The 15,585-nt window shown below is 38.5% G+C and overlaps 2 protein-coding genes across 5 annotated transcripts in view; one reads left to right on the top strand and one right to left on the bottom strand.

Moving 5' to 3' along the window:
* The window catches only part of LOC123546993 (polycomb group RING finger protein 3-like), an 81,548-nt gene extending 66,457 nt beyond the window's left edge, over positions 1-15,091 (bottom strand). For all 3 annotated transcript variants that reach the window (XR_008372406.1, XM_045333710.2, XM_045333711.2), the window contains exons 1-2: positions 15,039-15,091; positions 12,392-12,532 (exon numbers count right to left, since the gene is read on the bottom strand). Coding sequence is in view for 2 of the 3 variants with exons in the window: in XM_045333710.2 (XP_045189645.1) it covers positions 12,392-12,500 (109 nt within the window). In the remaining variant the exon portion in view is untranslated. The remainder of the gene's footprint in view (positions 1-12,391; positions 12,533-15,038) is intronic.
* Positions 15,092-15,106: 15 nt separating this feature from the next.
* Positions 15,107-15,585, top strand: part of LOC123546991 (glycerol-3-phosphate acyltransferase 1, mitochondrial-like) — a 183,898-nt gene continuing 183,419 nt past the window's right edge. For both annotated transcript variants that reach the window (XM_045333709.2, XM_045333707.2), the window contains exon 1: positions 15,107-15,192. The gene's annotated coding sequence lies outside the window, so the exon portion shown is untranslated. The remainder of the gene's footprint in view (positions 15,193-15,585) is intronic.

Genomic DNA, 15,585 nt, shown 5'->3' with positions numbered 1-15,585 from the left:
TTTGTTATAGCCGGGCTCTGTGGAATTATAGCCGGGTACACTTTTTAGTGGTTTATCACGATAAACATATTATTCATTTAAGTAAATTGAGGTGATGAATAATAAGAAGAAAGATATGAAACAGCTTCTGAAACCTGAAACTGTAACATATATTAACATATTTATTAATTCTAGCATAAAACTTCTGTTATTGTCACTTTTTGGGGGTGTTTTAACAGGAGAGAAAACGTGTGTTAACAGAGAGATTCTCGCGCTCACGTGCTGTTATAACACCTTTTTATATATGCATGTTCCGTGGCAAAGCGTAAACGCATTATGGCCCCAAAACGGATAATTCAAAATGAAATGATGTCGACGTGACAAAACAACGTAGACTTTACCGCGCATTTCCTAGAAATTCAATGACGTTGAGGGACAATATATTAATTCACCTGTTTTTTATGCGTTTTCTGCTAGAATAGCGTTAGCGCATGTTCTTTTCGTGTTATAACATCTTCAGAATCCCTCGCCTCTCAATTCGTTCTGGATGGTGGAGCTTGTCGGCAAATTCCATCTTCACCATGACAACGCAACACCCCATACGTCTGTCGTTACCAAGACAACACTAGCTGGGCTAGATATTAAAACTATACCACATCCCCTGTACTCTCCAAACCTAGCACCATGTGACTTTTGGCTTTTCCCCACCACCAAGAACGAATTGAGAGGCTCACGTTTCAACAACGTCGAAGACCTGCCAATGGTTGTTCAGGAGTGTATCAGGAGAATACCAACAGAAACTTCAACAGCTGCTTTAAATCTTGGGTTCACAGACACGAGAAGTGTGTGAAGTACTCTGGGGAATATTTTGAGAAAATTTGACATGTGTATTGTGTTCGACATTATGACATAGACTTTCTGCAATTATTTATACATTTAGTTGCCCCGCTCACAATTACCTAACGTTGCTATGGTAATAATAACTAGAACTGTCACAGGAGTGACTTATACCCCCACAATACGGTCTTGTCACAGAAGAATGGCAACCATAAAACATTTTAAAAATACTTAGAATAATCTAAAACATAAAAAAAACTATCATCCTGTGCTTCCGCGGCACATATAAGTAATACTAGTATGAGGGATGAGGTAAATATAAAAATCTCTAATATTAGAGAAACACTAAAAATGAATACAAAAAAAGTGTCTTACCGACACATGTTACCACAGAAAAATGTATTTACTTTAGGACTAATAATAAAAAAGTACCCAAAATCTAAAAATAGACTAGGGGAAGTAACTCAGTACAAAAGTTAAAAAAGGTTACTTCTCTCAGGCTCTAAGCCAATCAGAATGATAGAGTGAAAATGCATCAAAATGAACCTTAAATTCTAAGTAAAAGGGGGCATAATTCATGAAAAACTGGTGTCAGAGTTATGCACCTTGTGTCACATGATGTGGGTGATAAGGTGGAACATCCATGTTAAGTTTGAATCAAATCCATTTAGTAATAACTGAGATATAGTGAAAATGCATTAAAATTAACCTTAAACTAGAGACGCTTTTGAGAAAAGCGTATGTCTCCCACAACTGCCTAATCATCTAAATAATAAGTCAGTCTTTATATACTGTTTACTGAATCCACATGTGCATGCGCTTTCTTGACACCAAAAGGACCCCTATACTACTAGTAGTATAGGGGTCGGTTTGGAGGTAAAACTACGCAAGAAATCTGAGTGATTTTGGTAATTCAAGGGCCATATTTCCGAAGGGCCTAGGCCGATTTGGCTAGTTATCGAACTTGGCCGAGCACTTATTGGCAGACACATTTTGTTGAAGTTTGGTGAAGATCGGATGAGAAATGTTCGACTTAGAGTGCGGACAAGCTTTGTGACAGACAGACAGACACACAGACGCACACACAGACTGGTGTAAATCAATATGTCTCCCACACCACTGTGTGGTGGGAGACATAATTCTAAGTAAAGGGGGCATAATTCATGAAAAATTGGTGTCAGAGTTATGTACCTTGTGTCACATGATGTGGATGATAGGGTGGAACATCTATTTTAAGTTTGAATCAAATCCATTTAGTAACTAGAAAATGCTTTTGTAAAAAAGCGCATGTCTCCCCCAATGCAAAGTCCTATAGGCAAGAAGTCAATAGGGGTCAGGAGCGAAAGTCAAAGAGACACTGATGGTTAGCTGCAATAGGGATCATCTACTTGGCATGTCCAGTCATCCCGCTAAATTTCAACACTCTTGGCCTAGTGGTTCTCAAGTCACTGTTCAGGCTCCTGTGACCTTGACCTTTGATCAAGTGACCTCAAAATAAATAGGGGTCATCTACTCTGCATGTCCAATCATCCTATTAAGTTTCAACATTGAAGGTCAAGTGGTTCTCAAGTTATTTCCAAAAAATGATTTTACATGAACAGGCCACTGTGACCTTGACCTTTAATAGACTGACCCCAAAATCAATAGGGGTCATCTACTCTGCATGTTCAATCATCCTATGAAGTTTCAACATTCTGGGTCAAGTGGTTGTCAAGCTATTGATCGGAACTGGTTATCAATGTTCAGGCCCCTGTGACCTTGACCTTTAATGGACTGACCCCAAAAAGAATAGGGGTCATTTACTCTGCATGAACAATCATCCTATAAAGTTTCAACATTCTGGGTCGAGATTTTCTCAAGTTATTGATTGGAAATGGTTTTCCATGTTCAGGCCCCTGTGGCCTTGACCTTTAACAGAGTGACCCCAAAATTGTTAGGGGTCATCTACTCTGCATGACCAATTATCCTATGAAGTTTCATCATTCTGGGTCAAGTGGTTCTCAAGTTACTGACCGGAAATGGTTTTCAATGTTCCGGCCCCTGTGACCTTCACCTTTCACGGAGTGACCCCAAAATCGTTAGGGGTCATCTACTCTGCATGACCAATCATCCTATTAAGTTTCAACATTCTGGGTCAAGTGGTTCTCAAGTAACTGACCGGAAATGGTTTTCAATGTTCAGGCCCCTGTGACCTTGACCTTTAATGGAGTGACCCCAAAATCGATAGGGGTCATCTATTTTGCATGTACAATCATCCTATGAAATTTCAACATTCTGGGTCAAGTGGTTCTCTAGTTATTGATCGGAAATGGTTTTCCATGTTTAGGCCCCTGTGACCTTGACCTTTGACGGAGTGACCCCAAAATCAATAAGGGTCGTCTACTCTTTATGACCAATCATCCTATGAAGTTTCAACATTCTGGGTCAAGTGGTTCTCTAGTTATTGATCGGAACTGGTTTTCAATGTTCAGGCCCCTGTGACCTTGACCTTTGAATGAGTGACCCCAAAATCAATAGGGGTCATCTACTCTTCATGATCAATCATTATATGAAGTTTCAACATTCTGGGTCAAGTGGTTCTCTAGTTATTGATTGGAAATGGTTTTCGATGTTCAGGCCCCTGTGACCTTGACCTTTGACAGAGTGACCCCAAAATCAATAGGGGTCATCTACTTTTCATGACCAATCATCCTATGAAGTTTCAACATTCTGGGTCAAGTGATTCTCTAGTTATTGATCAGAAATGGTTTTCAATGTTCAGGCCCCTGTGACCTTGACCTTTGAATGAGTGACCCCAAAATCAATAGGGGTCATCTACTCTTCATGATCAATCATTATATGAAGTTTCAACATTCTGGGTCAAGTGGTTCTCTAGTTATTGATTGGAAATGGTTTTCGATGTTCAGGCCCCTGTGACCTTGACCTTTGACAGAGTGACCCCAAAATCAATAGGGGTCATCTACTCTTCACGACCAATCATCCTATGAAGTTTCAACATTCTGGGTCAAGTGATTCTCTAGTTATTGATCAGAAATGGTTTTCAATGTTCAGGCCCCTGTGACCTTGACCTTTGACGGAGTGACCCCAAAATCAATAGGGGTCGTCTACTCTTCATGACCAATCATCCTATGAAGTTTCAACATTCTGGGTCAAGTGGTTCTCTAGTTATTGATCGGAAATGGTTTTCAATGTTCAGGCCCCTGTGACCTTGACCTTTAATGGAGTGACCCCAAAATCGATAGGGGTCATCTATTTTGCATGTACAATCATCCTATGAAATTTCAACATTCTGGGTCAAGTGGTTCTCTAGTTATTGATCGGAAATGGTTTTCCATGTTTAGGCCCCTGTGACCTTGACCTTTGATGGACTGACCCCAAAATCAATAAGGGTCGTCTACTCTTTATGACCAATCATCCTATGAAGTTTCAACATTCTGGGTCAAGTGGTTCTCTAGTTATTGATCGGAACTGGTTTTCAATGTTCAGGCCCCTGTGACCTTGACCTTTGAACGAGTGACCCCAAAATCAATAGGGGTCATCTACTCTTCATGATCAATCATTATATGAAGTTTCAACATTCTTGGTCAAGTGGTTCTCTAGTTATTGATTGGAAATGGTTTTCGATGTTGAGGCCCCTATGACCTTGACCTTTGACAGAGTGACCCCAAAATCAATAGGGTCATCTACTCTTCATGACCAATCATCCTATGAAGTTTCAACATTCTGGGTCAAGTGATTCTCTAGTTATTGATCAGAAATGGTTTTCAATGTTCAGGCCCCTGTGACCTTGACCTTTGAATGAGTGACCCCAAAATCAATAGGGGTCATCTACTCTTCATGATCAATCATTATATGAAGTTTCAACATTCTGGGTCAAGTGGTTCTCTAGTTATTGATCGGAACTGGTTTTCAATGTTCAGGCCCCTGTGACCTTGACCTTTGAATGAGTGACCCCAAAATCAATAGGGGTCATCTACTCTTCATGATCAATCATTATATGAAGTTTCAACATTCTGGGTCAAGTGGTTCTCTAGTTATTGATTGGAAATGGTTTTCGATGTTCAGGCCCCTGTGACCTTGACCTTTGACAGAGTGACCCCAAAATCAATAGGGGTCATCTACTCTTCATGACCAATCATCCTATGAAGTTTCAACATTCTGGGTCAAGTGATTCTCTAGTTATTGATCAGAAATGGTTTTCAATGTTCAGGCCCCTGTGACCTTGACCTTTGACGGAGTGACCCCAAAATCAATAGGGGTCGTCTACTCTTCATGACCAATCATCCTATGAAGTTTCAACATTCTGGGTCAAGTGGTTCTCTAGTTATTGATCGGAAATGGTTTTCAATGTTCAGGCCCCTGTGACCTTGACCTTTGACGGAGTGACCCCAAAAACAATAGGGGTCGTCTACTCCAGCAGCCCTACAACCCTATGAAGTTTGAAGGTTCTAGGTCAAATGGTTCTCCAGTTATTGCTCGGAAATGAAGTGTGACGTACGTACGGACGGACGGACGGACGGAAGGACGGACGGACGGACAGGGCAAAAACAATATGTCTCCTGGGGGAGACATAATAACTGAGATATAGTGAAACGCAACGGGATGCGCCGGGACGGGACGCGATACAAAACTGACTCCTATATAGCAACCCCCCCCCCCCATTTATGGTGGGGGTATAATTTGGGTGTTATTTTTAATTTTGTAAATTTGCTTCTGAGAATGAGTAAAAGGTATACAAGTTGACAGCTGGCGGCAATATAAGCCGATTGTTTGTAACACTGTCCGTGACGACATTCCCTCCGGGCATGATGTATGCCTCTGGGCATGATCAAAACAGGAAATTATCAGCTGGTTATGTTTACAGGTGATAAAATGTATACATGAAAATTTATATTTTGAAATGTTATAGCCTGGCACTAAGATATTTAAGCCGGGCTCAGAGCCCGGCGAAAAGGGCCTGGGGAGAACCCTGCTAGTTATGTAGTCTTGCCTACATATGTAGACTATGATGGTAAACAAGTGGTCAAAGTTTCAAAGCCATGACAAACAGGTTAGGCAAAATATGGACTGATATGAAAATTTTCTGATTTTCGAGTCCAAAAGAGGCCATAATTCAGCCAAAATAGTTGACAGAGTTCTGTACTCTTGCCTACCGATGGAGATCATGACGATAAAACAAGTGTTCAAAGTTTCAAAGACACATGTCAAATAGTTTTGACAAAACACTGACTTGTATGAAAACTGAGCCAATTTCCAAGTCCAAAAAGGGCCATAATGCATAGATCCGACCCGTCAATCAAACCAATATTATTGGCCAATGAGATTATGCGTTATCTCTTACCGTAACTAAGTACCTGTAGACTGTAAAGTTCTAAATAAAAACTATTCTTTTAGGCTCTCTTCACGACCCTGTGCGAAACAAGAGATGCTTTACGTATGAAATGTAAGCCTGACATTGAGAAATAAGAAAAGAACTGAACAAGTGTAATAAACAATTGCAAACACCCATGATGTTGTAGAATGTTCATTTATCATGTTTGTCATTTCAAAAAATTACAGCTATTTTTTTATTTGGTTGTCAAACAGATGTCACAGGATTTTCATTCGGCGTTGCACACGAGAAATGTAAAGGACGATCTGCAAATTTCAGTCACACTCTACAGATTTTATATAAGAATTTTAATTATGCTAAATATCCGTGAACTGATTTTGTTTTGTTTTTCCCCTTAAGAATTTCAGAAATAATGTTGAATGCATTATTCATTTTCTTGCCTTATTTAATGTGCCAGATGGTGCAGTCAGTCTGTGACTTATAGTATTAATCTCCATTTGACTACAGTTTTCTACAATAATAGATTTTTTTCATCTTTAAACTATCCTGATTGTTTCACAGGCGGTGTCAAGTCATGATTACAAATGTATTTCTGCACCCAAAGACAGATTGTTCTGCATGAACTAACTGAATGCTGCCATCTTTAAGTGAAGAAAGACTGTTATTAAAATGAAGTTGGTTGCATTATCGTAGTAAAAAGAAAACAGAAATGTAGCCAAGCACAAGAGGAGCCATAGAACAAGGCCAATGGATCTTTCAAGCCCAACTAACCAAAATTGTTGTTCTGTTTCTGATACGTGATTTATCTATGTTTATAGTCATAAATATTTACTTTTTATGAGAATCAGCATACTTGTGGAAGAATGCGTTCCAGCATATTTTGTCCATATATTCTGGATTTTTGTGTGTGTTTTAATACCACAATAATCAGACATATTCCGTAACAATGTACAGTATTTCTTAACTGTCTTTCTTGTTTTTAAACAACAAATCTCAATCAGCTGTTTATAGAATCAACACACAGTAAGTACTCGTAGAGCTTCTGCATTTAATGACCATTTAGAACAGGAAGATTTTCAAAGTTTTCCCTATATAAGTCTATATAAACCATGTGACCCCCAGGGCGGGTCCATATTTGACCCAAAAGGGATAATTTGAACAATCTTGCTAGAGGACCACTAGATGATGCTACATACCAAATATCAAAGCCCTAGGCCCTGTGGTTTTGGACAAGAAGATTTTCAAAGTTTTTCCCTATACAAGTCTATATAAACCATGTGACCCCCAGGGCGGGGCCATATTTGACCCGAGGGAGATAACTTGAAAAAACTTGGTAAAGGACCATTAGATGATGCTACATACCAAATATCAAAGCCCTAGGCCATGTGGTTTTGGACAAGAAGATTTTCAAAGTTTTTCCCTATATAAGTCTATAGAAACCATGTGACCTCCAGGGTGGGGCCATATTTGACCCTTGGGGGATAACTGTGTGAAAACTGAACCAATTTCCAAGTCAACAAGAGCTGTCTCCATAGGATGACACATGCCCCCGATGGCACTTTGAATGAATAGTTATGGCCGATGTTAGAGTTTAGGACCTTTGACTTACGGAGCTGGGACTTGCGTGACACGTCGTCTTACTGAGTCACACATTCATGCGTAGTTATTTTAAAATCCATGCATGAATGACAAAGATATGGACCGGACACGCCCATCAATGCACTATCATGAAAAATGACCTTTAACGTCTAAGTGTGCCCTTGACCTTTGAGCTACGGACCTGGGTCTTGCGTGCGACACGTCGTCTTACTGTGGCACACATTCATGCCAAGTTATTTGAAAATCCATCCATCGATGACAAAGATATGGACCGGACACGCCCATCAATGCACTATCTTTTAAAGTCTAAGTGTGACCTTGACCTTTGAGCTACGGACCTGGGTCTTGCGCGCGACACATCGTCTTACTGTGGTACACATTCATGCCAAGTCATTTGAAAATCCATCCATCGATGACAAAGATATGGACCGGACACGCCCATCAATGCACTATCCTTTAATGTCTAAGTGTGACCTTGACCTTTGAGCTACGGACCTGGGTCTTGCGCGCGACACGTCGTCTTACTGTGGTACACATTCATGCCAAGTTATTTGAAAATCCATCCATCGATGACAAAGATATGGACCGGACACGCCCATCAATGCACTATCCTTTAATGTCTAAGTGTGACCTTGACCTTTGAGCTACGGACCTGTGTCTTGCGCGCGACACGTCGTCTTACTGTGGTACACATTCATGCCAAGTTATTTGAAAATCCATCCATCGATGACAAAGATATGGACCAGACACGCCCATCAATGCACTATCCTTTAATGTCTAAGTGTGACCTTGACCTTTGAGCTACGGACCTGTGTCTTGCGCGCGACACGTCGTCTTACTGTGGTACACATTCATGCCAAGTTATTTGAAAATCCATCCATCGATGACAAAGATATGGACCGGACACGAAAATTGCGGACAGACTGACAGACCGACAGACTGACAGACGGTTCAAAAACTATATGCCTCCCTTCGGGGGCATAAAAAGAGCCATAATTCAGCCAGAATATTTGACAGAGTTATGCACTCTTGCCTTCAGATAGAGACTGTTATAATAAACAAGTGATAAAAGTTTCAAAGCCATATGTCAAACAGTGTACACAAAATATGGACTGGTACGAAAACTGAACCAATTTCCAAGTCCAAAAAGAGCCAAAATTCAGCCAAATATCATTGACACAGTTAAATTTCCTGGACTAAAGATGGAGATCATGATGATGAACAAGTGTTCAAAGTTTCAAAGCCACATGTCAAATAGTTTTGACAAAATGTGGACTGGTACAAAAACTAAACCAATTTCCAAGTCAAAAAGGGCCATAATTCAGCCAAAATATTTGACAGAGTTATGTACTCTTGCCTACTGATAGAGATTGTTATAATAAACAGGTGTTCAAAGTTTCAAAGCCACATGTAAAATAGTTTGACAAAACGTGGATTTGTACGAAAACTGAACAAATTTCCAAATCAAAAAGGGCCATAATTCAGCCAAAATAATTGACAGAGTTATGTACTCTTGCTTACAGGTAGAGACTGTTATAATAAACAAGTGATAAAAGTTTCAAAGCCATATGTCAAACAGTTTACACAAAATATGAACCAGTACGAAAAACTTAACCAAGATTTTAAGTTAAAAGGGGCCATAATTCAGACAAAATGCTTGATGGAGTTATGTACTCTTGCCTAAAACTGGACATGGTGATGGTACACAAGTGTTGAAAGTTTCAAAGCCATATGTCAAAAGGTTTTGTAACAAGAGGGCCATGATGGCTCTATATCGCTCACCTGTTATCATTGCACTTGAGGACAAGAAGGTCCTCAGAACAAGAGCTGTCTGATGACAGCGCGCTCGACTATTCGAAGAATTGACTGAAGAATGGGGTCAAAATATTTCCACGGATATCCAGACAAAAGATATAAATAGATTAGACAAACAATGTTCCTGTATTACTTTGATTTCGATAAGTCTTGCACTAAATGGCAATATATGAGCCAATTTCAAAGTCCAAAAAGGGCCATAATTCAGTCAAAATAGTTATGTACTCTTGCCTACAGATGGAAATCATAATGATAAGCAAGTGTTTAAAGTTTAAAAGCCATATGTCAAATAGTTTTGACAAAACATGGACTTGTATGAAAACAGAACCATTTCAAAGTCCAAAAAGGGCCATAATTCAGCCAAAATAGATGACAGAGTTAATATGTTCTCTTTCCTACAGACTATTATACTAAACAAGTGATAAAAGTTTCAAAGCCATATGTCAAACACTTTACAAAAAATATGAACTGGTACAAAAAACTTAACCAAGATTTCTAAGTCAAAAAGGGCCATAATTCAGCCAAAATCCTTGATGGAGTTATGTACTCTTGCCTATAACTGGACATGGTGATGGTAAACAGGTGTTGAAAGTTTCAAAGCTTTATCTCAAAAGACTTTGTCAAAATATGAACCGGTACGAAATATTAACCCAGATTTCTAAGTCAAAAAGGGCCATAATTCAGCCAAAATCCTCGATGAAGTTATGTGCTCTTGCCTATAACTGGACATGGTGATAATAAAAAGTGTCGAAAGTTTCAAAGCTTTATCTCAAAAGACTTTGTCAAAATATGAACTGGTACGAAAAACTTAACCAAGATTTCTAAGTCGAAAGGGGCCATAATTCAGCCAAAATCCCTGATGGAGTTATGTACTCTTGCCTATAACTGGCCATGGTGATGGTAAACAAGTGTTGAAAGTTTCAAAGCTTTATCTTAAAAGACTTTGTCAAAATATGAACTGGTACGAAAAACTTAACCATGATTTCTAAGTCAAAAGGGGCCATAATTAAGCCAAAATCCTTGATGGAGTTATGTGCTCTTGCCTATAACTGGCCATGATGATGGTAAACAAGTGTTGAAAGTTTCAAAGCTTTATCTCAAAAGACTTTGTCAAAATGTGGACTGGTACGAAAAACTTAACCAAGGTGTGACGCCGACGCCGATGCCGACGCCGACACCGACGCCGTGGTGAGTAGGATAGCTCTACTTATTCTTCGAATAGTCGAGCTAAAAATCCAAAGGACAGGAACAACAAAGGGAAGAAATTTAACCAAAAAGAAAAAAAACATTCTTACAAGGTATAGATATGTCAAAATACACCTAAAAATTGGAGGTACCATCTATGCTGTACTACAGAAAAGTGGTCTCGGTTTTTCCCTACGGCCAATAATAAAAAAGTTACTAAAAATAAGCTATTTATAGTAATGTAAAAGGGAAGTAATTAGAAAAAAAAATATTGTAAGTGGACAAAAGAAGGATCTGCCAAATAAGTCTGTTGGCATAAATGAAATTTCAGATCAGTATCTTCATTAGTTACGGAGATATACCCATTTTAATTTGAAATAAAGGGAGGTAATTTGACATAAAATCAGTCCATAGTTATCTACCCTGATTGTCTCAGTCCAACTAATAACAATAATGAAATTTCAAATAAGTCCTATAAGTACTTACTGATATAAATCTATTTTGATAACAATCAGGGGAGGTAATCAGATATAAAATAACTCTGGAACCTATGACTGGATCTGATTTGTCATGGAATCCAAGATTTATTGTTGTTGAAGATATTTTGGAAGTTTGTATCAAATAAAACCATAAATAAAGTCTCTATATGGCTTCAAAAGCCAAAATAGCTAATTTTGGACCTTTAAGGGGCCATAACTCTGGAACCCATGATGGAATCTCGCCAGTTCAACAAAGGAAGCAAGATCTTATGGTGATACAAGTTGTGTGCAAGTTTGGTTAAAATCAAATAATAAATGAAGCTGCTTTGTGCAGACAAGGTCAAAATAGCTAATTTTGGCCCTTTCAGGGGCCATAACTCTGGAACCCATAATGGAATCTCGCCAGTTAAAGAAAGGAACCAAGATCTTATGGTGATACAAGTTGTGTGCAAGTTTGGTTAAAATAAAATCATAAATGAAGCTGCTGTTGTGCAGACAAGGTCAAAATAGCTAATTCTGGCCATTTCAGGGGCCGTAACTCTGGAACCCATAATGGAATCTGGCCAGTTCAAGAAAGGAACCAAGATCTTATGGTGATACAAGCTGTGTGCCAGTTTGGTAAAAATCAAGTCAAAAATAAAGCTGCTATTGTGCAGACAAGGTCAAAATAGCTAATTTTGGCCCTTTCAGGGGCCATAACTCTGGAACCCATACTGGGATCTGGCCAGTTCAAGAAAGGAACTGTGATCTTATGGTGATACAAGTTGTGTGCAAGTTTGGTTAAAATAAAATCATAAATGAAACCACTATCGTGCAGACAAGAAATTGTTGACGCACGCACGCACGCACGCACAGACGACAGACGAAGGGTGATCACAAAAGCTCACCTTGTCACTATCACGCCCTGGTGTGCATGATAGCTCTACTTATTCTTCGAATAGTCGAGCTAAAAAGTCTGTGATTTTATTTCCAAGGTTCATTTACATTGGGCTAAAATTATGACCTCTAAGAGTGAACAGTCAAATTGTTGACGGCAGACAACAACAGCCGGCAGACGCAGGGTGATCACAATAACTCACCTTGAGCACTTTGTGCTCAGGTGAGTTAAAAAGCCCTACATACAGTCCATTCACAGTTTTCTAGTACAATGATATTAAAATCTTACAAGTATGAAGACATTCTGTAATGGTGGTTGCTTCAACTAGATATCCTTTACACAGTCCACATGTAATACATGGATTGACCTTCTTCAGTTTTACACGCTTTTCCATCATCTTCTAGTCTCTATTTTGTTGTAACATCAGTGCTGTGAAAAGAATTTTAAAGGAATGTTATAGACAAACTGATTACATGTCTTCTTCAGTAAGTTCATACAGTTACTTTGAAGTTAAGGAGGTAGTATACCATAACATTTGTATGTGCGCAAGCCCAACCGGAAGCTAACACGATGATTTACGACAACAGGGTTCGAATTTAAGCTCGCATACTCGCGAAATGCGAGTGCAAATTTCAAACTGCGAGGTGAGATTTCAGACACCAGCATTTTTTTGCGAGTGAAAATTTTTGGCCGAATAATGTGCATTTCTAACGGTCGTCTCGATCTTACACTGTTCTTTCTTTAACAACTCGCGGTCATTGCAGCGCATTGTCATTTGCAGAACGAATTTCGGAGCACTCTTTCATCTTTCGTCGTAAACGGAAGTTTACACTCGATACATGTCCCGTGCGCATGTCTTTTCAACTGCTGACAAGTACCTGCGTTAATTTTGATGACGTTTACCGCATCCGGTGGGTTTTTTGGTAATCTATAATAAGTTACTGTTTACATAGCGCAGATACGGTTGGCTTGACTCGTCACGTGGATGTTTGTGTTAATGTTGTAATAAAGTGACAAGTCGCGGAAAATTCAAGTTGTTTTTTCATTTAGCAAGTTAAAAAAAATACCACTTGCGAAAAAATGCAAGTAGAAAATATGGCTAAATTCGAACCCTGGACAAAGTTTACGACAAACTAAATGTGTTGGTAGATTTATTCTTCTGAAAAAAATAATTAACCTGTCCCTGATCTGATGCTTAATGGTTTAATAATGCTTAAATAATGAATACATTACCACAGAAACACTAAAAAAAACATTGTTGCCATGACGTTACCTGTCATTTACTGCGTTAAAATAAATAGCTTTTATCTTGAAAGTACTGAGCATTTTTTTTATTTGAACTATTTTTAAACAGCCATTATTTGCAGAAATATGTTTAATGAGTCTTTCGTTCTGAATAATGATCAATATTTTACGGCTTTTATGTAGTTATATTGAAATGTAAGAAAATGGATGATGGTAACTGATGTTATTGGGAATATAGTTGGGTGAAAGGTTAATTTATTACAACCATTTTCAAATATTGTAAATATTGGGCAGTTTGATTTGTAATACCTGTTTTTCCATTTCCAGTGATAATTAGATGCTTATATACTAAAACTATGCTCTAAAATGTTCAAATTTCGTCAGTACCAGTATGTGTGCATTTTGGGACTACTGTGCACCCAAATATCACTATTATCTTTAACTCATTACGCTATTTTCTATTGTCTGTCTTGTCTTGACACATTTGAAGAAATGATTAGATCTATTTTCATTTAAACAAAACTTTTTAAAACATTTTGCTATTGTTATTTTTTATAACAATAGCAAAACCATCCACAGGCACGGGTCCAGTGTATATTTTTTTGTTTAATATATTTTTTTTCCACACAAATATACTTTATATATGTTAGTCAAAAGAAAAAAAATCAATGACAAAAAATCCTGTCATAGTATCATTTACCTTGAAAAGGTGAACTATGCGAGCGTAACACTATGGGAAGCTACTCGGCAAACTTGTGGAACATTTCAAAATCGGAGTATATACACTTGCAGCCACTACCTGCATGATCGCACCTTTGAAACATTAAAAGCCTTCCACAAATGCTAAACTGACCCCATAAATTGCTTCGAAAAACACAGTACAAGTCTCTACAAGCGAAATTTTTCAGTTATCCCTGGTGATTTCATTCCGGATAGCGGACGTGTTTCTGGTTTTTATCACTTCATTTGGCAGCTGAAATCGCTGGGGATATTTGAAATATTTCGCTCCTAGAGACTTGTTCTGTGTATTTCAAAGCAATTTATGGGGTCAGTTTAGTATTTATGGATAGCTTAAAATGTATCGAAGGTGCAATCAAGCAGGTAGCGACTGTAAGTGTATAAACTCCGATTTTGAAATGTTCCACAAGTTTGCCGAGTAGCTTCCCATAGCGTTACGCTCGCATAGTTCACCTTTTCAATGTATATGACACTATGACCGGATTTTTTGCCATCGACTTTTTTTTTTCATTTGACTAAAATATATAAAGTATTTGTTTGAAAAAAAATATATTAAACAAAATATGTACACTGGACCCGTGCCTGTGAAACCATCAGGCTTACTGTTAAAACTGAAAGCCAAACAGAAAATATCAGAAAGAACAATTTATGCAGAAGAAAGAAAGAATCCGTATCACTATGACTAGGTTTTCCCGTCAGATAGGCAGCGCCTAATTTCATATTAACCTATATATTCTATATCGTCAGCTAAGTCGTCAGCAGTTTAGTGCGACCCCTGAGGTCCAAATTATTACATAGCCTCTTCCTTAGAAATAAAACAGACCAATATAAACTAATTTTAGCATGTCATCCCGAAAATGCCTAATAAATGATTTTATTTTCATTGATGTAAACGCTTTAAATAACGTTATCTTTATTAATGAAAACGGTAAAAACCGGTAGCAATTCTTACTTCTTTTGTTGGTCGCCATTACAGCCGGTGATCGCGTAAACATTTTAAGGTCGTGAAAATGAAGCTGTCAAATGTGTTAGAGGTTGTTAGACAACAAGAGACTGGTTGAATAAGTTGTGATTTTAATGAATATTATAGTGAACAACTGCGTTAGGTAATCTATTCGTTTTAATGCCGTCCTTTACCTGCAGCACTATTGATTTTAGACAAGCTTACTGTCGCTGAGTGGCTGCTTTTTAATTTCTGACTTTTGCAGCCACCGGTGTACAGTTTGACCGTCAAAGGTAAATGTAAAGGTAAGTTTTATTTACCGTCGCTTGGTGAAACAATGAACATAAGCTCTCTAGAGCTTTTCTGCGACCGTATATTAAGACCAGTTAAAACCAATTATACCTCACCCCCAGCAATTTGCTGGTACCCATTTATAGCTGGGTCGACTGAGGCAGTCGTGATAAAGTGCCTTGCCCAAGGACACACCGCAATGGGAGTAGCCAGGATTCGAACCAGGGGCCTTCACCTCCGTAGAAAAGCGTCTTAGCCCTCTCGA

The sequence above is a fragment of the Mercenaria mercenaria genome, chromosome 9 (assembly GCF_021730395.1).
Source record: "Mercenaria mercenaria strain notata chromosome 9, MADL_Memer_1, whole genome shotgun sequence".
In the NCBI taxonomy this organism is placed as follows: Eukaryota; Metazoa; Mollusca; class Bivalvia; order Venerida; family Veneridae; genus Mercenaria; species Mercenaria mercenaria.
Note: the sequence above shows the minus strand (reverse complement) of the source record. Positions and strands in the feature narration are given on the sequence as shown.